Here is a 26,223-nt window from a genome sequence, read left to right as displayed (position 1 = left end):
AATGTCCATTAACTGATCAAAGGATAAACAGAATGCATATATCTATGCAGTAGAATATTAGACAGCCATAAAAATGAATGAAGTATTGATCTATGCTGCTAACATGGACAACCCTTGAAGGCATTATGCTGACTAATGACGCCATACACAAAACTCCACATACTGTACAATTTCATTTATATGAAATGTCAGAACATGTAAAACCACAGCGATTCATGGTAGACAGGGGATGCAATGCAGAGTAATTGGAATTGACTGCTTACAGGCATAAGGTGTCGTGTGTGTGTGTGTGTGTGTGTGTGTGTTGATAGAAATGTTCTGCAGTTAGTAATGATGGTTACAAGACACTGAGTGCATACCAAAAAAACCATTCAACTGTATACTTTAAAATGTTCAAAATGATGAAGTTCACATTAGAGGAATTTTTCACTTGATTTGTAACAACTTAAGCAAAAGGAAATCTAAAGTGGCTCTATTAGAGTAAGAGAAAACCGTTTTCAGGGGAAGGGAGATGACCAGGGGTAACAAGAAACTCATGATAGAGGGTCAATTCACCATGGAGAAGGAACCATTCTCAAGGTGAGTACATGTGATAAAACAGCTCGAGGTGCATGAAGCAAAAACTAAGGGGGTTGGAAAGAGCCATGAACAAACCCAGGATACTGCAGAAGAGGTCAGCACCCCTCTCGGCACCACCAATAAAACAAAGGGAGAAAAATGCATGCAAATTCAAAAAATGCATGTAAATTCAACAACTTAAATGAAATGTACCAATTCCTTGAAAGCCACAAGCTACCAAAATTCACCCAAGAACAAGTACATTGCATAAGCCAGGAGGTAAAGGATGTGGACCACGTCACCGACCGGCCGAGCTGGCATTCACAGAACACCACACCATCCACAGCAGAACTCATGCCCTTAAGAACACCCAGGAAGAGAAAAGAAATCAGGAACAACAAATTTTAAACACGCTGAGAGGATGTAACCACATAAAATGTGTTCACTGGTCATCACTGAAGTAGAAAATCCATAACAAAAAGATAACAGGAAAAACCCAAGCACTCGGAAGTTCCACACCTCTAAAAACCAAGTGCATCAAAGAGGATGAAATCAGAAAAATATTGCCAACTAAAGAACAATTAAATGTGGCATGCAAAAATCTGCAGGGTACAGCAAAAGCCCTCCCTAGAGGGAGACTGACGGCAAAAGATACTTAGATCAGAAAAGGAAAAAGTTCTCACATCAATGATCTAAGTATCCACTTCAAGAAATAGAAAAAGGAGAGCAAGACAAACCCATGGCAAGCAGAATGGAAATAAGAATAGAAATCAACGAAACTGAAAACAGAAAAATGACAGAGAAAATAAAAGAAGCCAAAGTCCAGTTCTATGAAAAAAAATAAATAAATAAATGAGAATTATAATCTTCGACCAGACTGGCAAAAGGAAAAAAACACACACACAGAGGATCAAAATCCGGGATCAAAGAGGAGACATCACTACAGAGCCCACAGACACGAAAAGGATGATAAAGAAATGCTCTGAACAATTCTATGTGTGTAAATTCAACATCTTAAATGAAATGTACCAATTCCTTGAAAGCCACGAGCTACCAAAATTCACCCAAGAGTAAATACATTGCATAAGTAATCCAAAACCATTCAAGAGATTTAATTTTTAATTAAAAATCTTTCACACATGCGCGTGCGCGCGCACGCGCGCACACACACGATTTCTAAGCCCAAATCATTTCACTGGTGAATCCCAACATGTAAAGAAGCAGAAACACCAATGTCACAGTAACTTCCAGAAAACAGAGGCACAGGGAACACTTCTCAACTCATTATTACACTCAACATGAGGCCATCACCATAAGAAAGGAAAGCCCTGGATCAATATCCCTCATGGACATCAACACAAAAACCCTCCACCCAATACTAAAATGAACGGAACTTAAACCTCACACCATATACAACATTTGATCAAAGGTATCGCAGATCTACATGTGAATGATAAAAAAAAAAATGACATTTATGAGAAAATCATTGTGACCAGCGGTTATGGAAAATTCTTGTGCAGAATACCAAAAACGTGATCCTTTGGAGAAAAAAAAAAAATCAATTCAGACTTCATCAGATTTTAAGTTCCGCTCTGCCAAAGACCCAGTTAAAAGAAAAAGGTGGTGCACAGAACAGGAGGGGGATCGGCAAAGCACGAGTCTGAGCAAGGACTGTACTCAGGACATGTAAAGAACTCTCAAACCACGGCAGCAAGGAGAGAAGCAACCCAATTTTTTTCAGAAGGGCAAAGACTTGAACAGATACTTTATCAAAGAGGATATGTGGATGGGAAATGATCCTGTGAACTAACTTCAGTCCCTGGGAAAATGCAAATTAAAATGACTACACAGTTATTTAAATGGCTGAAATTTTTTAAAATGCCAATCAGAGCAAGTACTAGGGTGAGGACGTGCAGCAACTGGTCCTCTCATGCATCACTGATGCATCATGGTACCATCTGGGAGTTTGCAGTATTTTATGAAATTAAACCTATACCTAACCTATGATCATTCCACCCCTAGGTATTTAGAGAAATTAAAACTTATGTTCATACAAAAAAAAACCCACACATGAATATTTATAGGCAGTTTGCCTATGGCCACCAAAGAGCAGAAAAAGACAGTGGAAATAGCAAAATGGATACACACACTGTAGTCCATCCATACAATGGAAAACTACTCGGCCATCAAAAGGAATGGGGTGCCAGGCACAGTGGCATACGCCTGTACTCCCAGTGGCTCAGGAGGCTGAGACTGGAGGATCGAGAGTTCAAAGTCAGGCTCATCAACGGCAAGGTGCTAAGCAACTCAGACCCTGTCTCTCAATAAAATACAAAATAGGAACAAATTAGAATTTTAAAAATAAGATTTAAAAAAATAAACACCAAACAAAAATAAATAAATACAAAATAGGTCTGGGGATGTAACTCAGTGGTCAAGTGCCCCTGAGTTCAATTCCCAGCACCCTCCCCCAAAAAAAGTTTCAATGGGAGACTGTCAGGGTGTAGGGGGCACAGCCATCTCTCATGTGTCTACCTGGCAGGTAGAATAACATGCAAACTCTTCTTGATACCATTTCTCAGACCAAGGAGAGACCGGCCTCATTCCCCACCCTCCAGAGAGTGGAATCCAAGAACAGAAGTCACCAGGGAGCAGATCCAGCTCAGCAGGACAATTCTAACCATCCAGATCAAGAGGCCACCTTGTCACTTCACAAGGTGAAATAGGTCAGATGGAGAAAGCACACGCTGTGGGATCTCGCTCTGTACGCGGAATCTAAAAAAGTCAAAATCATAGTAACAGAGTAGAAGGGCTGGGGTTGGGGAAGGTGGAGGAAATGAAGATATTGGTCAAGGGCACAACCTTTTCAAACTCTCAGATGACTTCTGGGGATATCACGGGCAACACGGTGACTTAGTTAGTGATTCTATACTGTCGACTCAAAATGCTGCGGAGAGTCCATCATGAACATTCTCATCCTACAGGATGGAAGTGTTAACTTCCTTAATTATGTATCACTCCATAGGTCAGATCATGTTGCACACCTTAAAGACATACAGCCTTACCTGTCAGTTACACCTCGGTAAAGCTGGAAAAGATTCAATTTCAATTTTATTATTATATTATTTATTTATTTATTTATTTGGGGGGGGGGGGAAGGCTGCTTTCTGGAAGGACTCGAATAGACAGTTCTCCAAAGACGACCAAGAGTCCATAAGCACGTGAGAAGACATCATTAACCACCACAGAAAACACAAATCAAACCCACAATGGGATACCACTTCATACCCACAAGGATGGCGATCCATTTTAAAAAATGGAAAATAACCAAAGTCATCAAGCATACAGAGAAACTGGAACCTTTGGGGATTTCTGGTGGGGATGTAAAATGGGGCCGCCATTCTGGAAAACAACCCTGCGGTTCTTCAAAATATCAAAAATAAAATTACCATACGACCTGGCAATTTCCACTCCAAGGTATATACCCCAAAAGAAATGAAAGAAGGGACCCAAACAGATACTCCTCCACCCGTGTTCACGGCAGCATTCTTCACAGTAGCCAAGAGGTGGAAACAACCTAAAGGTTTGCTGATGGATGAATGAATACGTAAAACTTGGAATATCCATACAAAGGTCTAGGATTCAGCCATAAAGATCAATGAAGGGCGGATACATCATAGAGCACAGACAAACCTTGGAACTACTATGCCACGAGAAGAAATACGCCAGACACAAAGGGACAACAAATGTTATGTGATTCCACTTAGGAGAGATGTCTAGAAGAGTCAAGTTCATAGAGACAGAGTAGAACAGAGATTATTACCATGTGCTGGGTGGGAGGAGTCACTGTGTAATGGGTACAGAATCTCTGTTGGAGATGATGGGAAACTTCTAGAAGCTAGATAGCAGTGATGGCTGTGCAACATGCCAGGGTACTATAATACGCCACTGTGCTGTAAACTTAAAACGTGGTTGAAGTGTTAAGTTCTATGTACATCTGACCATAATAAAAAATCGATTTTTGACAATGTTGCCTTGTAAGGTAGTGCTCAGCCCAAATGACGAAGACGAAGCTGGGCGATGGATGCGGGGAGGGGTGGGCAATCTCTGACGGGTTCCCCTACCTAAGGGACGTGCTTTCAGATGCTCAGATATCACAGCCACTTTTTACCCTGTACGCTGAAGATGAGTCCCCGAGCTGTAAGGCTCAACCCCACAACTGGTACGTTACTATCCAACTTAACGCCTGAGGAGCACGTGATTAAAGACCACGGCCTGCCAGACACTGAGGGGAGGTAAAACATCTGTGGGCAAATGCAAAGACCCAGACCTCATGTCAAGAATCTGCATCACTTACGACACCCACAACCCAATGGGGGTCTCACTGCCCCACAGAAGGGGCATGCTGTACAATAATGGTCCCATGTCTCACACAATGGGGGTCCAGTTAATGTACATTGAATAAAGCATGATACACCCAAGGAAGACTCCTCACCACCTGGTATTGCAGAACACATACTCCCCCACAGGGCTGAAACCACCTAACTTCCCTCATGCCAATCTGCAGGGCAGATGATCATCAAAAACACCAAGGCTAACCGTTATGGTTAAGCCTTTGCTATGTGCGGGGCACTCTGCTTGGCTCCTGAATGCATGATCCCATCTAATGAAAACAACCCTGTATGAATGATTCCAGTTTTATAAGTAAGGAAACTGCGGCTCATGAAGAAGAGATTGAGGACACAAGGTTCCTGAGCTTGTGGGTCCTGAACCATACTGGAAACTGCACAGTCCACTGCAGAGCCTCAGCCCTCTACTACTGGTCTAAACTGCTTCAAGCACATTGCCAAATTTTCAGGGACTTGGGCTATTATTTTTGAGTCTTCATTTCAGTTCTCTACTGGTCCAGGAAAATCGAACACACATCCCTCTTTGGAATGCATCCAGTGCTTTAATCAATGGCTGTCTAGTAATTCTAAGGCGAGCAGACTTTCAGTCTTTATCAAGAAGAAGATTTTTTTAGTGGTAAAATAGAAATCATCTCAACATTCAAAATCCCATATGAATATATGGTATCCCACATGTATAATTAAAAATTTTCCAGTAGCCTCAAGGGAAAGAAAAAAAGAACAAGATACAGGTGAAATTAACTTTGATCTATTTAACTTAATATATATGAAATATTACCATTTCAATACATCAAATATAAAAAAAAATTAATGAAATATTTTCCATTCTTCCTACTGAGACTTCAGAATCTAGCAAGTATTTGGCACTAACGGCCCATTTTGATTAGGACTCAATACATTTCAGTTGGTCAACAGCCACCAGTGGTAGATGGCCGCCATGTTGTTAGTTCAGGTCTAAGGTGTCTCCCTCTCTATGTCTCTCCCTCCAACATATCTGTGAATGTCTACATTGTATCCATCAGTCCTATATTTCAATTCAATAATTGTTATCTATAATAGTCACCAAAGAAACATTTTAGTACGATAATATTCCATGATTATGATTCTCATTAATCCCAAAACCATCACCTCTAACCCTAACATCCACACATACCCGTATCTGCTCTCGTCTCTCTTCCCTCCCTTCCAGGTCACACCAACCTTGGGGGAACCCACAGTAGAGTGGCAAACCTCTTTCCATTCCTGGGGTCTGAGGCTGCCTTTCTATGACAGTCTTGGACAAATCAGTGACTCTAAGCCTCTTGCAAAAGAGGAACAACCACAATTGTGGTCGAAACCCACTAGAGAGAATTCCAAGCATCACGAAGAGAGTCATTTTGCAGAAGAAAGTCATTCTGCACTTTCACTAGCTTCTCCTACTTTTGTCCCATTTCCCTTCCCATCCCTAAGCTTCCACCAGAAGCTCTGACCCAGAGCAGCCCACAGGAAACCTGTCCTCTCTTCCTGACAGCTGGGTGGGAGCCCAGAAAATGACCAAGTCCTGGTTGGGGGAAGACCCCAGTTGTCTGTCCATCAGAAGTAAAAAAAATAATAATAATAACAAATTCTCCACTCCAAAAATCTGAGAGGGCACTGAACCACTTGGATATTAACATCTGTCATTAACTCAGTTTGTGAGACACCCCTTACACACCTGTGTGCGCACATACACGTGCACAGACTCACACATCCTTTTATGAGAACAAGGCAGAAGGAAGGGGCCCATGTTCACCGGCAGGCCACTCTGGGAAGAAAACCAAGTGCTCCCTGGCATTTTTCAGGTCCTTTCCAAGAAGAACCAATAAAGCTCCCATGCTAGCCCTCTGCAGCCTACGTCCCTTCCTTCTCCTGAGCTCTCAGACGTCCAAACACAGTCAAAACTATAGACGTGCTGAGGCCATGGGAAAAACGGACCCTTCCCCACCCTGCTGGCAAAAAGGCAATTTGGCAAAATCTATCAAACACCCTGAAACACGCCCATCAATCCAGCAATCCCACTTCTAGGAACCGAAGGCCACAGGATGTCCGCGACAGTATTGTTTACAACGGGAAATTATGAACACAAGCGCCCAATGGTAGTTTCGGTTAAATTATGGGCCGTCCCTGTCACACTACACAGCCATTAAAAATAACACCTTAATGATGAGAGCGCACGCCTGGTGAAGTTCACATCCCCAGCCTTCTAAGGACCCCAGGCTTGCACATCCAACGGTCTACTTAACACATGGAACCTCCTGATCAGGGCTCCACCTTCAGGCCCAACCCGGTCCACCCAAGTCTTCACATTTCAAACAATGACTCCACCCTCCACACGGTCCTTAGGACACTCCCCAGGAATGATCCTCAGTCCTTTATCCCCCCCCCCTTCCCCATATCCAATTCACGAGCACCTCCCACACACCTGAACTTCTGAATCCTGACTCTGGGTTGATTCATTAACACGCTCTGGCCAATGGACAGGAGCAAAGCTGCAGGTGTTTGCAGACAGGGAGGTGAAAGAAGGGTTCATGCACTGGGATTTGACCTCCTCTAACACCGTTGCCGTCACCAGGTAAGAAACCTGGGCTGTCGTGATGGAGAGGCCACTGGGAGGAGACCTGAGGCACCCTAGCCCTTAGACCCTCCAGCTCCCAGTCAAGCCACCAGATGAACATGATCACAAGAGGGACCCAGGCAAGGTGAACCAAAAGGGTCCAATTGCAAGCTCCTGAGCAAAGTAAGGATCACTGCGCAAGCCACTAAGTTGGGGGGTGGCTGGTTCCGTAGCCACAGAAACCAATACAGCAGCCAATCATTCGCTGTGGCAGAGACAAATTCTTCCTGGCCCCACAGCTGAACTTCTTTCCCCATCTTCCTTGCAGCAGAAGGACTCAACTCCAGCTCAGGATATGCACGCAGATCTGAGGAGGGCGACCTGGGGGAACGAGGCTCCTCAGAGGCTCTGTCTCCTCTGCACTTTCTTCCCCTTCTCAATGTCAGCAATGATAATGCTGCAGAATAGAGAAGAGCCCACCAGCTGAACTGCTTTGTGAGCAAGAAAAAGCCTTCACCGTATGGGTCCATTACACAGTTGGGGGACTACTTGTTACAGGCTCTACAACTACAACTGTGCAGCTACGTCCACCAAGAAGAGAGGCCCATCTCCCCATCATCTGCACGCAGGCTGGCCACATGACTCACGTCAACCCACATAATGCAGTGGAAGCGACACTGTGTGACTTGTGAATCTCAAGACCCCGTGTGACGACGGCTGTTTCTCTCTTGGGATATAAGACAGAGACTCAGCCTATTCCACTGGTGAGGGCACATGGAGGAAGGGGCTCAGCTGTCCCATCCCCCTGTCTTTCTGCCTCATGAGTGAGCCCAGGCCAGGCTGGCAGAAGAACCACCCGGCTGAGCACAGTCACTGAACCCCAGAAAAGAAGATGTTGTCGTAGAGTTTCCCAAATGTAAGAAGTCGAGGGAAGACATATCGCCCAGCAGCAGATAACTGACATGGAGCAGATGAAGAACGAAGGGTGGACAAAAGGGATTGCCAGACCCAATGCCCTTGCTGCAGCAGGACAGTCCACACTTACCCACCCGACCCCAACTCCACTATGGCCCTCCTCTTGCAATGTGACCAAAGTGGAGTCTAGCAAAGACCCACTCCATTTGGCCACCACCTTCCAGTGTGAGACCAGTGTGCTCAGAACATGGTCATTCTGAGCACACTGGTCTCACACTGGAAGGTGGTCAGCAAGCTACAGCCCAGGGAGCCCAATCCAACCTACCACTTATTCTTTTTTTTTTTTTAAATCCTTTTTTTTTTTTTTTTTGTAGTTGTGGATGGACAGGATGCCTTTATTTTATTTATTTATTTATATGTGGTGCTGAGGATCGAACCCATACCTCATGCATGCTAGGCAAACCTCTACCACTGAGCCCCAGCCCCAGCCCCAAACTACCATTTATTCTTAAAAGGCCCAGAAACTAAGAATAGCTTTTATACTTTTAAATTATCAAAAAATAAAAATAATATTTATGCTCTGAATTATATACAATCCGAATGTCAGGGTCCATCCATAAAGCTTTATTAGAAAACCGTTCCCCAGGCCAACTCCGGGGATGATGTCTTCTGCGTGCTAGGATAGCCGAGCCGAGTAGCTGTGATGTGAAACTATAGGGCTTACAAAGCCTAAAATATTTATTTTTTTTATTTTTTTGGCTTTCTACAGAAAAAGTCTGCCACCCCCACTGCAAACTGTCATTAGACAAAACTTGAATGAGGTTTGGCACCCCAAAACCTTTGAAGTCTTCTATCTCCTCTCAAAGGGATGAAATTGGTTGGTCTAACTCCCCTGTCCTCCCAAGAGTTAGGGACCCAAATTCATCGCCTATGACACGCCATCAGGTACCCTCCATTCTGAGCACACTGGTCTCTAAGCTTCACCACAGAGGGAGACAGAATGATACCGTTATCGGGTTTATCATTTGTTCGTGTCCAGCAAGTCCTCCCCTCTGCTGCAATCTCAATCCTTCCCATCCTTCCTTCCACTCCAAATCCCCATCCTCCCAACCAAGAAGGCGTTCATAAATGCTTTGCCAGATGTTACCCCAGGTATATCCTGTGGGAGAAAATTCCTGAGGGAAATCCTTGGAAAAGGAAAACACTGCAGGCTCATCCTCGCTTGGACGCACGACGCACATATAAGGCACATTAAAGGCTCTGAGAAGTCCTGCAGTGAAGATGTCTATTTCTCTCTGCTTAACTCAACCTTTCCCAAACCTTTCAGTCACACAACAAAATGTTTTGTCCACAGAACATTTATTGACTACCAGCCTCTAAGACAGTCCCTGGAAGGTAGCATGTATTAAAGAACGAAAAATGGTAGCATTCCACAAAATTAGGGTTCTACAGAATCTACTTTGGAAACGCCAGCCAAATGCCTTCTCTTCTGTTCTCAGTTGTCCTCATCCATGTCATCTGTCCTACACCACATCACGCTGTCCATCATCATCCCCATGGCCACTGTTTATATAATACTTGCGGGCACCAGGTTCAAGTCAGAGCTAGAAAGTACTCAGAAGTACTCTTAATCCTTGCAACCACTCTCTGAGGAACGTGATGTCATTCTGTGATGGCCATTTTGCACAAAATGTTAAATTGTGCATCAAAATGTTTAAATTAGTAGCCTAAGATTCTAAAAAGTAGGAAGGCTACACAAAACTCTAACCACAAAGCTCATGAACTTTTTTTCGTACCATGGACATTCTGGGTCAGCACTACTGGCTGTCCACACAACGGCCATTCACCCTCTCCTGTGCCTCACGGAACCTGATATTGTGTGGCGTCGAGGCAGGCTACGGCCCGTGATGGTGTTCCCACTTTCCCACGGCCATTTGGCCCCATGCTGGCCGAGAAGACATAACCAAGCATCCCCAGTGAGGTGGGGAAAAGCTGTCCCGGGGAAGTCTTGATTTCCTGAAACCAGAAGGATAAGCCTGACACCCTGTCACACTCCGTGGGTCCTCCTCCTTCCTGCCATGAACCCAGATCTGACAGCTGAAAGCACAGAAGTCATCTGGCGACCCTAGGGGAAAGGCCATGGGAATCCCCAAAGACATCAACCCCACTGAGCCAACACCAGCAGCCCATCTCCCCAGGCCTCTTCTAAAAGAGGAAAAAAACGACATGCTTCCCCAAGTTGCTGGGCTTTCCGTTCCATGAAGCCAAACACATACCTGGTGGGCCCACGCGCTGTCTCTCCTATCCACTGCCACTTAGACTTCCTGGTCATTTCACAGAGATACGAGTAGCCTTGCCTCCCTCCCCACAAAGCGGGCTTCCTGAAGGCCAAGTCCATTCTACAGGAGTGTGTACATGTTACTACATGCTGCTCACTATCAAGGTTTCCAGGGATGATCTATTCAATTTCTTACTAACTTCCACGTCTGCGAGCAGAAAGCAGAAACACAGCGTCTATCTTCTAATGAAATAGGATTTATTAAAGACTGAAATGCAGCCGGGCACCATGGTGCACACCTGTCATCCCAAAGGCTCGGGAGGTTGAGGCAGGAGGATCGAGAGTTCAAAGCCAGCCTCAGCAACAGTGAGGCGCTAAGAAACTCAGTGAGCCCGTCTCTAAATAAAATACAAAATAGGGCTGGGGATGTGGCTCAGTGGTTGAGAGCCCCTGATGTTCAATCCCCAGTACCACCATCACCCCCAAAAAAAGAAAAAAAAAAGAGTGAAATGCAGAAATACTGTTCATTGAATGCAGATTCCTGGGCCCACTCTCCTTTCCAACTAGAACTAGAATCTCCAGGGTTACCTACTATGGGTCTGCAGTTTAATAAGTATCTTTGCATGACTTTGATATATGAAATTTGACATAGGCTGGAGTAGAAAACTCTGTGGATCCATAAGTGAGGTTTGGTAGGACTTGATCCCCAGTCATCAGCCCCCCAACCCCCAACACCCACCCACCAGCCCTAGAGAACTAAGAAGTCTAAATTGGCATAATTGCCCCAGAACAGTCCCTGGGCATGGTGGATAAAGTGGTCGACATGCTCAGTGACATCCTGGGACCAGAAAACTACAAACAGATGCATTCCCTATAACTGCAAGCCCCCATCACCACCACATGAATGCCTCCATCCCCCAGCTGAGGAGAAAAAACCTCTCTGCAGGCCAGAAGCCATGGAACCCAGTGCCCACCTCAATAATCACCACTGTGCAGGGTGTTACCAGAGGACAGAGCACACTTAAAGAGAAAAAATTCTGGAAAAACTTATGCAGTAAGATAAAAATAAACTTGTGGGACTCCTGACTTCAGAGGAACAGATGAGACCTCAGGTGGCCTTTGGGGGCTATTGATTATTTCCTGCATGCAATTCTGAACAGAATCTGCTCTGGGGCACTGTTGAGACAGAGCCTGGGCCAAAGCATCCCACACTTTCTTTTCCAGTAGCCAAGCCTTCTCTCTCGGGCTCTGAGAAAGGCAATACCTGAGCCTCCCTACACACTCCCCACTCCCCCAATATCCCTTGACATTTATCTTATTTCGTTTCTGAGGATCATGTTCCCAGATGACAGGTGCACGTAGACATGTGTCCTGGGGTAGCAAACATTACATTAAAACACACCCTCCTCTTTCGAAAGGATGACCTCCTGCAGGTTGACATCCAGCCAAATTTAAAACCATGAAAGCAAAAACCACAACAACAACAAAAAAAAAAAAAAAAAAACTCACATTGAATTAGAGAGGACCCCTCACCCAGGCTAGAAGATCAGTAAGGACCCCAGAGTTCAGGCCTTAGTAACACACGGAGATCAAAGGGGTACCCCACAGCCACCATCCTCAGCCCATGTCAGGAGTTCCCAAATTTAATCAAGTCACACGTACAATGGGCCATTTTGAGGGAAGGAAGTGAGCCAAATCCTTTTTGAATCATTTTCAACATTGTGGATGCCCAAAGATTTCATGGAAACCCAGGCTTTTTTTTTTTTTTTTTTTTTTTTTTTTGAGACTCCTGAAACCTTCTTCTGACCAAATGGCCTTCAGTGGGGGAGGGAGATTTTTTTTTCTGCCATCTTCTTTGTAACTTTGCATCCCTCTCCTCCCCCATCCCATCCCTCAAAAAACTGCTTCAAACTCCCCCTCAAGTTCAGTTAGAAAGAATGTTACAACATGCCAAAGATAACTCTGCCTCCCGGACCCCTTTCACGCAGTCCCACCGAGATGGAAGAGTATTTTCCCACGCCACCTGTGCGTTCGGGTCCAGGGATTATTTTCTGTTTTACACATTGAAGGCCTGCAACAGCTCACAGCATCACAATGATTGTATTGGAAATGGATAGGTCGGTGGGGATTTATTTTTTCCTGCATTTTGCTTCCTAACAGGAATATCACCGAGGAAATAAAAAATCTACGGAGCAAAAAGAGGCAGGAAAGGAGGCGAGGAGAAGAAGTCTAGATGTAGAGGCAGCCCCATTCTGTGAGCCCAAACCACCTTTTGACCACCTGCAGAATGCGCAAGGTCACGTGGGTTCTCTGCAGCTCCTTAACATATTACCCAGCACACAAGCCCCCGTGGCATATAAACAAATCCAGAAGCGGAAAAAAGACAGAACTCCCTCCTCCAAGAGGAGGCAAATGATCATGGAACAGCCGAAACCGTAATAATAAATAACGAATAACAATTACTACTGCTACTACCACCACCCAGCCAAGCACACACAACAGCCGCACAGCGAGGGGACCTCCGGCGCAGGTTTGCAAGAAGATAAATCACAGAACACCAATCTTGCCCACCTGGCCGACCCCCATCCCTCCCAACCCCCAATAAACAGAATCAGAGGGGAAAGGGATGGTGGGAAGAAGAGGGGAAAGGAAGGATCGCTCCCCCCCTCCCCCCCCCCCCCGCCCCGTAGGCAACACCTACCTCCAGGGTCCGGATTTCTTTTTGTGTGAGGTCGTTGGAGGTAGCACATTTGGTCCTAAGCCCTTCCAGGTTGGAGATGCTCAAGTCTATCATGTTTTGTACCAACTCGCACTGCTGTAAGGCTTTTTGCAAACTCAGAGGTTGCTGCTCCTCGCTTTTCGTCATGTTTTCCTCATCCATCGCTTGCTCTGCAAAACCCCTTCCCCTCCTCCTCCTCCTCCCAGAGAGAAAAAAGGGGGGAGGGAGTAGAGGCAGAGGCAGTCTACCCCCTACGCCTCTCCAACCACTGCGACTTCTCGACAATGTCTCATGAAGAAGAAACCCAACATCTCACACAGGGTTGAGGGGGTGGGGGTAGGAGGAGGGGACAAGAGACAAAATTTATTATTTTATTGGGGGGGGGGTATCAGGCAGTCTCCATTAGAATGTCTCCTCTGAGTCTCTAGTCCCTGAAAAGGAGAGATGCCTTTTCTCAGAAACAACCAGGTGATGTGATGCTGTCTGTGCACTTGGGGAGGAGGAGGAGGAAAAAGAGGAGGAGAAGGAGAAAGAGGAGGAGGAGGGAGGAGGAGGAGGAGGAGGAGGAAAATAGCGCTCACTCTTTACACACCGGCTCCGTGAAGGACAAAATTATATATTTTTGGCTGGCTGGCTTTTATGTCAAAAAAAAGCGAGTTTGCCCCCCTCCCAGTTGCAGTGACACGGCATGGTCCACGGTTCCGAGTGCTTTAGCGCGTTCTCAAGATGCTGTCTGCACTGCTCCCGCGGCTGCGGCGGCTACTGCGGCTGGCTGCTGTCTCCTCCCCGCGCTGCTGCTGCTGCTGCTGCTGCTGCCGCCGCCGGGCTCCGGGGGTGACGGCTGCTGCAATCGCTCCTGCCTCGCTCCACACCGACATCTTGCCTGTCAATCAAAGGGCGGGGGGAGCGAGCGGGCGCCGGCGAGGGATGGAGCGAGCGAGAGACCTGCGGGGAGCGGGTTGGTGGAGAGGCGCCGTGCGCGCAGCCGCCCCAGCCCGGGCCGGCGCGCCAGGGACCCGCGGGGGGCGGCGGCGGCGGAGCGCGCAGGCTCGCGCACCTGGCCGGGGAAGGGCCGCGGGCGGCGCGGGCAGGGGCGCGGGGGCGGGGCGTCCCGGGGCCGCGGAGCTCGCGTGGCCAAGTGACATTACTACGGGGCGCGCGAGCAAGCGAGCCGGGGAGCGGGGGCGGGCGGGGCGAGGGGCAGCCCGCCGGGCCGCGCGGCTCCCGGGGGCGGCGGAGGTGGCGGGGAGGTGGCAGCGAGGGTGCGGGAGCGTGGAGGCTGGGCGGGGGGCGGGGAGAAGGATTGGGTGGCGGGGTGGGGGCGGGGGCCACTACTACAGCGTCGCTCTCGCGAGACGAGGCCGGAGTACTGCTCAGCAGGTGCGCTCCTGCTGGGAGCAGGTGTGCGCCCAAGTTTAAAACCCTGGGTGCGTGTGGGAGAGACGTCAGCGTGAACCCGGGCACGTCCTCTCTGCCCTGCTGGCTCCGTGTCTGTGTGTGCCTTTTTGTCGTTTCTTGTTAATGAGGGAAAGAATAAAACAAACCTGCTGATCTTCCCGGTGCCTTAGGAAGCCGCGTCCCTGACGGTCCCCTAGCCTTCCCTGCTGGATGCACATTTGCCGGGGGAAAAGGACTTTGCCTCATTTCTGATTATGACTCTGTCCTCTGAGGGCCTCTGGGTCTGACCCCAACCTTATATCAGCAACCCGTGGTACCAGAATTAACGCTGGTTATTGAATGGTTGGGAAGAAGACAAAAGAACATTTTGTGACATGAGAAAGTTACATGAAATTCCTTTTTCAACGTGCACAAAGTGTAACTGGAATACCACCACCCGTGCTTATCGTCTCTGGTTACTTTTGCCCTGTAACTGTAGACTTGAGTGGTTGCTACCAAGTGTGTGGCTCACGACATCTGAAATACTTCCTGTCTGGTTACCGAAAAGGTTGCCAGCCCCTGATTAAATCTGTGTTACATGTCACCTCTGTCCAGACCACACTTCAACCTAATCCTCCCCAAGGCTGGCTGCTTGTCACTCACGGTCAAATCAGATATCATCTCAGAGAGGCCTTACCTCTCTGACCACCTTATCTGATAGTATTGCCAACACTCATTCCCCCACCTCCACCCGGCAAAATGCATTTGCAATAATTAGCAGTCGGTGTTGTAGTGTGTGCCAATTGTCCCAGCTACTTGGGAGGCTGAGGCAGGAGGATTACTTGAACCAGAAAGTTCAAGGTCAGCCTGGGCAACATGGCAATACCCTGTCTCTTTTTAAAAGGCGTGGGGGATGGGGGGAGAGCGCAGTTAAAAAAGGCATCTTGTGAACAGAGCCCCATGTTAAGAAACTAGAGTTATGGGGCAGTGTGAGGCTCAGAATAAATAATCTGAATATTTTACAGAAAACCGCTTGAGAAGAACAGCCCACCAGTGATGGCCAAGTTGGGTGGCAAATTTACTTATTTGAAATGGTAAGCCATAGGATTTTATAGTTCATACAGAGCTAAGGTAACATTTTCAAAATCTCTCTGTTGCACTGGTGATGTGGCTCAGTGGGACAGTGTTTTTCAAGCAGCAGAAAGCCCTGAGTTCCATCTCCAACATCTTAAAAAAAAAAAAATGTCAACAGGAGGTCAAGTGTGTTCTCTAGACTCCCAATCTTTAGGACCATGAGGTTTATGGATTCCACTCTTCTGGTAAAATCATCTCTGTTTTCATCTATTTTCTTCATCTTTTTCTTTGTTTTTCTTAGACATTGTTATTTAAAACCTTTGTCTAACTCCCATACAATACCTTGTTCACCTGTGAATCTCTTTGAATTTATTTTTCTCTTTGTTCTCAGTGATTTGGTCCTGTCTCTTGGCAGGTCCTGTAACTTTTATTGAATGCCAGATAGTGTGTATGAAAACAAAACAAAACAAAAAAAAAAAACGTAGTCTCTAAATGATGTTACCTAGCTCCACAGAGGGCTCACCCTTTCTCAGCAAGACAGGTGGCCTGGGGACTGCTCATCCTAATTCAGCTGGGTGGAGCTGGGTGAGCTGGGTGAAGCTTACTGGGTTAACTCTGACCCCTACCTCTGTCTTTGCCCTTGGTGTTCCCAGGGCCCCTCTCTCCTGTCCTGATCACTATCCTTTGTCTCTACAGCATGGCCAGACTTTGGGAAACTCTTCTGTTTTTCAGGGTCTTTCTGCTTGGCTTCGGAGCCCCTTACCCTGCACTGTCTCAGAATTTGTCCAGTATCTTGAGGGCAAAACTGCCATCTCTCAGGCCCACTATCTGTCCCTCCCTTCTCCCTGGGAGATTAGCCTCCCAAATCCCCAGTTTCATCCCTCCAACCCTGTGAGATGGATAAAACATTTTACTGGCTTCTATGGCCCCCAGCAGCAGCCCCTTTTCTTGGGAAAAGTTTAGGTCCTCAATCTCCTTCCCTGTGGCCCAGATTTGAATGGAAGGGGAGGGATCTATCTGATGGTGAGCATGGCAGCCAATGAATCCCCCCAGGTGGCTTCGTGCAGCCAGGTGCCCCGGGCCTGTGTAAACCCCAGTGTCCATACTGAAAGCTGTGGCATGGTGCCCATTGGGTGTGGACACCATTCATAGCCACACAGACCCCAAATTGCTCCCTGGTCCCCCTGGAGATTCTGTAGGCTACTCACCAACCTGTGTTAGTCGGTTCTGCCCATCAAAACAAAACACTGGGTGGCTTAAACGACAAAAATTTATTTTCTTACAGTTCTAGAAGTTGGAAGTTCAAGGTCAGGGGGGCCGGCCCGGTGGTGAGGGCTCTCTTCCTGGCTTATAGACGGCCACCTTCTCACTAGGTCCTCACATGTCAGCTCAGGCACCACTTCATCTAAGGCCCCACCCTGATGACTGCATCTAACCCCAACAACCCTCAAAAACCCTTTCTCTAGATACAGTCCCATTGAGGGTTAGGGCTTCCACATATGAATGGGGGGTGGGATGGACCACACAATTTGCCACCCTGTTAAAGAACCCCTGCTGAAACTAGCAGAACAGATTGTGTCCATTGCAAGAAAGAACTGAGATTCTTTCTAATAATCCCCACGCCAGTAAGCACTACCAAAAAATCATAGAAAATGGCCTTTCTGAGAAAAAAAAAAAAAAAAGGTTGGGAAGATCTGACTACCTTGGGCAACAGTGCTGTCCCTTGCAGCCAGGGAATGGGCTCTTCAGAGCCTGCAGTCCCTCCTGGCCCATACCTCAAACTGATGAGGACCTCACCATGGAGGCTCCAGAGGGGACTTTGTTGTATTTCATTGCAGAAACTGCATCCTGCCTCTGAATAATGGGCCCCGGGGGCGGGGGGTTATCAATAGTGAGATATTGTCATTTATAACGATTGTGCCTGGGCTACTGGATGAGCTGAACTTGGCAGGAGAAGCCCCACCAAGGGGGAAGTCAAGTACGCTTCATTTTTCGTCTCCCAGGGCTTGTCCAGACTCAGACCTACCATCCACGCTCCTTCCTCTGCCCCCTGGGCCACATCTCCAAAGATCTTAGAGCCTTGGGTTACTTGAAACTGTTTAGAACAGTCTCCTTTTCAGGTATTGGACTTCAGTTATGGTACAATCCAGACTTCATTCCTGTGGGGCAGTCTGGTCAGCTACACCTGTAATACCAGCTGTCAGGAGGGGGAGGCAGGAGGATCAGAAGTTCAAGGCCAGCCTGGGCAACTTACCAAGACCCTGTTTCAAAATAAAACAAGGCTGAGGGTGTAGCTCCATGGCAGAACATTCCTGGGTTCAATTCCCCAGGAAAGAAAGAAAGAGAGGGAGGGAAGGAGAGAGGGAGGGTTCATTCTCCTTTTCAGTTTGATTCCTCTTCCCAGTCCCTTCCTGCCTGACCAGGATGGCTCAGGGATCTACAGTGGGTTCAAGGTTGGGTGTGCCCTCTCCATCCTGCTCTGCAGCTCACCTGGTTCAGGTTTGGGAGCTCGGGAGGGCTGAGTGGAAAGGACCCTTGGCTGAGACCAGAGGAGTACAGGGTGTCAGATCCCCATGGTATCCTGCCAGGCATCCATTTGAGGGTTCACGGGGGCACACTGGAGAAACTGTTGACACCCCTGGGGACCCTGTGGGGACTCACTGCATACACTCATGACCTCTTGCATGTCCATCTCCATTCGTTCCCCAGGAAGCACCCCACGTCCCTTCTGACACCCCCTGGCTGGAAGGCTGCTCTGCTGGTGGGTGGACTCTTTTCAGGATGTTCAAAGGTTTGGGGACCTTTGAACGCGTGGGAAGCAGGACCTTATCTCATAGAGGCTGGGGTTGATGGTTACAGAGAGCCAAAGGACCAGTCTGGCCACCTCTTACCAGAAGAGGAAGTTTTGTTACCCACTGCCCTCACCTTTGACGTTCAGCTGAAGTTCTGGGACAACCAGAAATTTTTCATTCCACACCCTGTTGTGAGTGAGCTGGGCCCAAGATTTTCAAAGTGGCTTTGTGAACAGGAATGCAAATTGGGGAACTGCAGAGGGACTGTCTGCCTGGAGCTGCACAAACTAACCTGGACCTCTCCTTGAAGGGCTCCCATTGTCTTCCAAGGGTCTTTCTCTTTCCTTTATTCCTTTTGTTTTTTTTTTTCCTAATGATTTTTCAGGAGGAAAATCATCGTCTCAGAACACTAGTCCCCAAGACACAACCACATCTTCCAGAGCTTTCAAAGGGATTCTTAGACTGTTCTAACTCACTGAGCCTCAAAATATAAATGACTTTGAAAATATTTTTTGACACGGGCCAACCAATCTACAACCTTGGAAGACTTTCCTGACCTCAGAAAACTGATTTTTTTTTTCTAGACTTTTCCTCCTGTTTGGCCCTTTTGCCTCTTCGTCTCTTCATTTCCAAAGTGAGCAAGACAACCAGATCATTCTCTGGATGATGAGATAATTTGAGCTCACGGTAATGGACAATTTAGTCCAGTGGTTTATGCTGGCTTTACAGATTAAGCACTCAGTGATACACTGGGATCTTCCGCAATAGCACCCTCAGGATAGAAGGGAGTGCATACCACAGCCCTCTCCGAGTACTTAAAGATGCACAGTAAAGGGATTTCAGTGGAACTGGTGGTAAAGCAATACCATCAACAAACTCACTTCCTTCGCCATCTTGTCCATGAAGTTCAAGATCGGCATTAGCCTAACTGGTGTCTTTGTAGAGATCATTTTAAAAAGCATCTGCTCTGCAAAGGTACCCAGTGGGCAGGGAGGGGGAGACTCCACTTGGGGAGCAGAGCACCGTCTGGATTTCAGATTGCATCCCCTGCATTTGGGCACCTGATGCAGGTAATAAGTTCTTGGGCATCTGTCCCCTGACAAATTCCTATTTCTCATTTTGCTTTGTTTTTATGGTGGTAAAATAGACACACTGTGAAATTTACCAGTAGTGACATTTAGTACACGCACAAAATCGTCACGCAGTGGCCACCACTATTCAGTTCTGGTCATTTTCATCAGCCAAGGAGGAAAATCCCATATGCACCCCAGCCTCTGACAAGCCCTAATCCACTCTCTGTCTCTATGGAGTCACCTACTTGGAACATGTCACTTGAGTAGAATCATGGACCACATGGTCTTCTATGACTTGCTCCTTTCATTCTGTGTCCAGGATTCACCCAGTTATCACATGTCTCAGTTCTTCCATCTTTTTCATAGCTGAATAATATTCCATCAATTGGATATACCACATTCTGTGGATCCATCCATTCACTGATGGGTATATGGATGGGTCCCACCTTTGAGCTATAAAGAGTACTGCTCCAAGACTGATGGGCAAGTTTTTGTTTGAACACCTGCTTTTAATTCTTTGGGGCATATACCCAGAAGCAGAATCACAGGGTCAAATGGTAACTTCATGCTTATTTTTTGGAGGCATTCAAAACTGTTTTTCCACAGTGGTTGCTCCATTTCACATTCCCGCCGGGGACACCAGACGGTTCCAACTTCTACACATCCTCATGACTTTTCTTGCATTGACATTGTTCCTTAAAAAAAAAAAAAAAAAAAAAGACGTAGTCATAGCATCCTTATGAAAAGCGTGCATTGACTCAGAACTTTCTAGAGTGCCTACAGTGTGCAAGGAATGACTCCGTAGCAAGTGACATAGATATCAACCAGCCCCTGTGTGCTCATCAGCATTCTTTTAGTTGCAAAGGGCAAAAACCCAACACAAAACACTGTAGGCAAGAAAGTGATTCACAGAATTGAGAAGGTAAAGAGAAGAAGCCCACTCTGGCCTGGCAGATTTCTCTCCTCTGCCCGTCTCTCCGCTCTTGCTTTCTTGGGTGCTGGCTTTATTCCCCAGGATGGCGCACCCATGACAGAGATCTTAACTACCCTGTGAGAAACAGTCTCTTTCCTTGGTTCTAGCACAAGTCGCGGGATCAACGGAGCACTGACCTGTTTCCCACAGTGGCTGTTCCGTTTCACGGCCCTCCCAGCCACACTCACGGGGTCCAGCCCCCTGCCTGCTCCAGAGCCTGTCCCATCAGCCAGGGGATGGATCACGAGGATAAGCCAGGCCTGGGTGTGGGGCCATCCTGAACCCTGGAGAGCAGCGCCCACACTACCCAAACTTTGTGTCATGAGATGGGGGAGGGCTGGTCCCCCAAAGGAAAAGGGAAATTGTCCAAAGAAGAGGGGACACATCAGCTAGGATCCAGCTTCCTTGAGAATCATGACGGGAGACCCCAGCAAACAAATCCTGTCCTTATAATGCACTCCAGAACAAAGGAGAGGGGCCCTTGAGCCCCCTATAAAGAGAGGCAGAGGGATTCCAGGGAGACTCTGGTGAGAAGATTCAGACTCTGAGATGAAAAAGGAAAGGCATCCTCCGGCCCATCTAGAGAAGCTGGCGTGTGCTAAGCCAGAGAGCCCTGAGATCATCCGCGATCGCAGACCCCGGCAAGAAACATACACGTGCCTCTGTTATTTTAAAAGTCTCTTTACTGATGAGCATTATGTGGCAGTCTCAGGCCTTAATCCTGAATTTGGATCTTCCTCTGATTAGCTGAAGCCAGACCCTGGAGAGAGGAAGTTCCTGGGATATGAGAAAAATTAATGCTTCAACTAAGACAGAAAAAGACTAAGTAGACAACTTGGTTGCCCAGTAGTCAAGTCCCCAACTCATGAGCATCTGCTGACTTGAACAGGAGCTATGTTATGTTCCATCTCGGCCTTCCAACAAAACTTTTACATGAATGTTCAAGGAGGCACTAATTGCCATTGCCAAAAGATAGAAATAATCCAAATGTCCATCAATGGATGAATGTATAAACAAAATTGGTATACCCATACAATAGAATATTACTCTGCCATAAAAAAGAAGTTCTGATCCATGCTACAATATGGATGAACCTTGAAAGCATTAGGCCAAGTGAAAGAAGCACAGGAGGCCACATGGTGTATAATTTCCTGTATGGAATATTCAGAATAGGTAAATCCATAGAGAGAGGAAGGAGATTCGTGGTTGCCAGGGACTGGGGGAGAGAGGAATGGGGAGTGACTGCTTAATGGGCATAGGGTAATGAAAAATTCCTGGAACTAAATAGGGGAGCTGGTTACACAATATCCTGAATGTACCTAATGCCACTGAATTGCACTTTAACGTGGTTTAAAATGATCAAGTTTGTGTTGAGTCTATTTTACCATAATAGAAAATTTAAAAAATAATTTTAAAAGAATGATCCCAGCCTCCCTGTGATTTATAAACTAGATGAACTAACAGGTAACTCACAGGGCAAAATTTGTCTCGCACATGAGTTTTCTCTGGCTGCACAGAGATTGAAAAGAATTTCATTAACATTTATAAAATGAAATGTCTCACATAAAAAAAATCCAACCCCCAATTTATTCTGAAAAACCGGAGTCTAGGTGAGCTGCTTGTACCCCTGGGGACATCAGAAGGCAGGGGAGATGGCTTCTCCCTCGGGGGCAGCGGGTTCCCAGCTCTCTCCCCTCCCTTCCCACACCAGGGGCCCTTCCCTCGTTGGTTACCTCACTGGTGTATAAGCATAGGAGTTTCAGTTCTTGCATGAAATAATTAAAAGAAAGGTAAATAATAAAATACGGAAAGGAGACAAAATATAGAGTGACTTCCATTTCCATTCCTTTGTAACCGAAATCTCAGGAACTTACCATTCTCCCGACAGGTTTTGAAATGGCAAGGAAGTTTCCCCTTAAAGTTGTGGTTGGTCAACTGTTGGTTGCCATGGCAATCGCCTGGGAGAATTTTTTTTTTTTTAAGTATCAATGCCTGGGTCTTCCCCCCTGGACATTCTAATTTAGTTGACCTAAGGTATAACCTGGACTACCTTTAAAAACTCCATGGGGGATTCTAATGTGCCAACAAAGTTGCAAACTACCATATTCCGGCCTTCTTCTGGAGACCTCTTTTGCTGGCCTCCGAAGTCACAGACAGAAGAGGTCAGGCGTCCTTTTAGCTCTGACCCATGAATCCTTTGTGGTTGTCGCTGTGTGCATGGACACCTCCCTCTTGAGCTGCTCACCAGGCATCTTGACAGATACAAGAAACATAGGAAGAAATAATCCACTTTCAGATTTTTTGTTGTTTTGTTTTGGAGGAGAGTTTGTGGCTTCATTATCACAACAACATCGAAACCATCTCATCAAATTGAAATGTCCCCTCCTGTCTAATGGCTGAGGACTGGGCTCCATCATCTGAGGGGAACCCTTTTGACCCAGAGCCCGTGCATTTCCCTGGGCCCCGAGTTGTCATGGTTTGTCACGTAAATGCGCATGCGCTGTTCCCAGCGGTCATCCCTTTCCAGGGTGCAATAGTGACACATCTGCTCACGTCCTGGACACACATTTTCCAGGTGCACCTGCCTCGGAGCGCTCTCCGGCCCCAGCTCTTCAGCTGCACGGAAAACATCATCTGGGAGGAATAACAGAATGTGCCCAGCAGTCTGCACAAATGCACTTGGTGACCCTGACACAGCCCTTTGCAGCCGCCAGGGAGAAGCCACCTGAGCCTCCTCTTCTTCACACCTTTCCTGCTCAGAGCAGGCTGTCCACTTTTCCTGGGTGGCACAGCGCTGATCCCCAACATCCTCTGCGGCATGGACTAAAAGAAAAGAAAGAGACTCAGTTGGCGAAGGAATGAAAGGGCCGGTGCCTTCTGTCCTCCCTGAGCCTCAAATCATCCCAAGTAGGATGGCCTTCTGACCCTGGTCTTTAAAGGCTGGGCTCCCCAGTGTGGCAAATTGAACTGAGGTCTTGTGACGTTTCTTCTACAAGTTTTGAGTTTACTTGGAAGAAATGAAGATGAGAAATGTTGAGTGAGGCTGATCACAGGTTTTCCCCCAGTTCTGTGCTGTTCTGCCCAGAACCAAATAAATCAGCCACAGGGTAGGACTCTGGGTAAATGGAAAACACTTTGTATTTTTTGTCACAGAATGTCTTTTTCACACTTGATCTTAGCCAAAAGAATGAGAAATGCCAGGCACGGTGGTGTACGCCTGTCATCCCAGTGGTTTGGAGGCTGAGACAGGAGGATCTTGAGTTCAAAGCCAGCCTCCGCAAAAGGGAGGCACTAAGCAACTCAGTGAGACCCTGTCTCTAAATAAAATACCCACAAAGGACTGGGATATGGCTCAGTGGACGAGTGTCCCTGAGTTCAATCCCTGATACCAGAGAGAGAGAGAGAGAGAGAGAGAGAGAGAGAGAGAGAAGGAATGACTTTTCTTTTTAAAAGAAAGTTGATATACTATCTACTGAGCTAGAAGGTTCAGTCTTCACTCCTGGGATGTTTATCGAATCATCCATTCCTTGACGAAGCTTTTCATCACAGCGTTGGCTCTGAGCTCTAAGACCTTTGGCTCTGAGCCCGTCAGTCTGGAGTCAGACCCCAGCTCTGCCTCCACTTCCTGGCTCTGTGACTCTGGGGGACTGATCTCCTGCCTCACAGGATCGTCCTGAGGATTCAACTGACGTAAAGTGCTCTGAACTTGGCCTGAAAGCATGATGGAACTCCTGCCCCAGCCCCAGGGAGACAAGACCCACCAGCACACAGGCGAAGATTCTTCTGTGGCTCGACAGATCTGCAGAAGAGTAGCCTTCTTACCAATCTACCAAAAATAAAAAATAAAAATGACGATGGGTTAAAACAGGATGATATGGCTGAGAATCCATGTGTCCTGTGAGTTTGTTGCGTGGGAACCACCGGGCTGCTCAAAATTGCAAAATTCTATGCAGGACCTACTGAGTCCAGCCGCTATAGTCTGAATGATCATGTTCCCCCAAAACCCATAGGTTGAAATCCTAACCCCTCGAGGTGGTGGCTTTACAGGTGGGGCCTTTGGGATGTGATTAGATAAGAGTGGTGGCACCCTCCTGAATGGGACTAGTGGCCTTATAAGAGACACCTTGGATAGGCCCCTCACCCCTTCCACCACCTGAGGTTCCAGTGGGAAGAAGGCCATCTGTGAGCATGCGGGGCCTCACCAGACAGCAAATTAACTGTGATCTTGAACTTCCCAGAAATAAATTTTATACTGCTGATAGTCCACCCAGTCTTTGGTATTTTGTGCACCAGCCCAGATGGACTAAGACACCTCCTCTCTGGGAGTAGCACCCCATGTGATTGCCATGTACCCTAAAGTCAGAAAAGCACAAATAGAGGTAACAAATAATGATCTTTATGGAACATCATACTTTCTTATGAATCCCATAGTGTCCCCAAAGCTTCGTTTGAGTATTACCTTAATTAGTATATTTGTCAGATTGTTTTGCCATCTATAACTGCATATGCTTGTGATTTTTTTTCTATAAAGTGACTTGATACATTTTTTTAAATTAATTTATTTTCAAAGGGAAATTAATGTCATTAGTGTAAATGAAAATCATCTTGCCACAATTATATGATAATATACATACAATTAAATCAATTTTTAAAAAATAATGCAACCGGCGGGGCATATAGCTCGCCATTAGAACATGTGTCTAGCGTGCACAAGGCCCTAGGTTCAATCCCCAGCACCACAAAACACAAAATGCAATGAAATGAGATAATGTGATTACATTCTAACTAGATGCCGTTTACCTGCCAAAGTTCTAAATCTTTAGGAGCATCTCTGTTCTAAAAAAAATAAAATAAAATAAGTGGACACAGCGGTGCACACCTGTAATCCCAGCAGCTTGGGAAGCTGAGGCAGGAGGATCACAAGTTCAAAGCCAGCCTCAACTTATCAAGGCCCTGAGCAACTTAGTGAGTACTTGTCTCTCAAAAAATTTTAAAAAGGGCTGGGAAGTGGCTTAGTGGTTAAGTACCCCAGGATTCAATCCCTGGTACAAAAGAAAAAAAAAGAGGGCTCTATCTCACAGTTCTGGAGACTTGAAAGTCTAAGAGCAAGCATGGAGACATCAAGGTAGGAATGCATACATGGTGAGACAGAATGCCAGAGATTGGAGGGATCAGTCTTGCATTTCCTTGATACCAGCATTGAGGTATGGTGGTCCTTTAGGATCTAATTACCTCAGAGTAAACCTCACCCTTTAAAGGTTCTGCCACCTCCATGCTTTCCACCTTGGAGACCAAGTGTTTAGCACATACACCCTTGGAGGACAAGCCATATCCAAGCCATAGCCTACAGGATGACTTGGGACAGTCATTCTGAATGCTTCTCCTGTCCCTTTGTGATCATCAGATGCTGTTAAAACAATTTTCCATATTCACCCTTTATTTGGCCATGGTGAATAGGCAGTGAGTGCTGGTCTCGGTGGTAC

At 46.7% G+C, this 26,223-nt stretch overlaps 1 protein-coding gene across 1 annotated transcript in view; it reads right to left on the bottom strand.

Annotated features, from left to right (window-relative positions):
- Ksr2 (kinase suppressor of ras 2) overlaps positions 1-14,447 on the bottom strand; it is a 357,219-nt gene extending 342,772 nt beyond the window's left edge. The window contains exon 1 of the mRNA XM_058579886.1: positions 13,434-14,447. Coding sequence (XP_058435869.1) covers positions 13,434-13,613 — 180 coding nt within the window. The 5' untranslated portion in view covers positions 13,614-14,447. The remainder of the gene's footprint in view (positions 1-13,433) is intronic.
- Positions 14,448-26,223: the final 11,776 nt, after the last annotated feature.

This window comes from Marmota monax, unplaced genomic scaffold, assembly GCF_021218885.2.
Source record: "Marmota monax isolate L192 unplaced genomic scaffold, Marmota_monax_Labrador192_F-V1.1 WCK01_AAM20220418_F8-fsc00092, whole genome shotgun sequence".
NCBI classification, from domain to species: Eukaryota; Metazoa; Chordata; class Mammalia; order Rodentia; family Sciuridae; genus Marmota; species Marmota monax.
The sequence above is the reverse complement of the archived record's forward strand: the minus strand, read 5'-3'. Positions and strand labels throughout refer to the sequence as shown.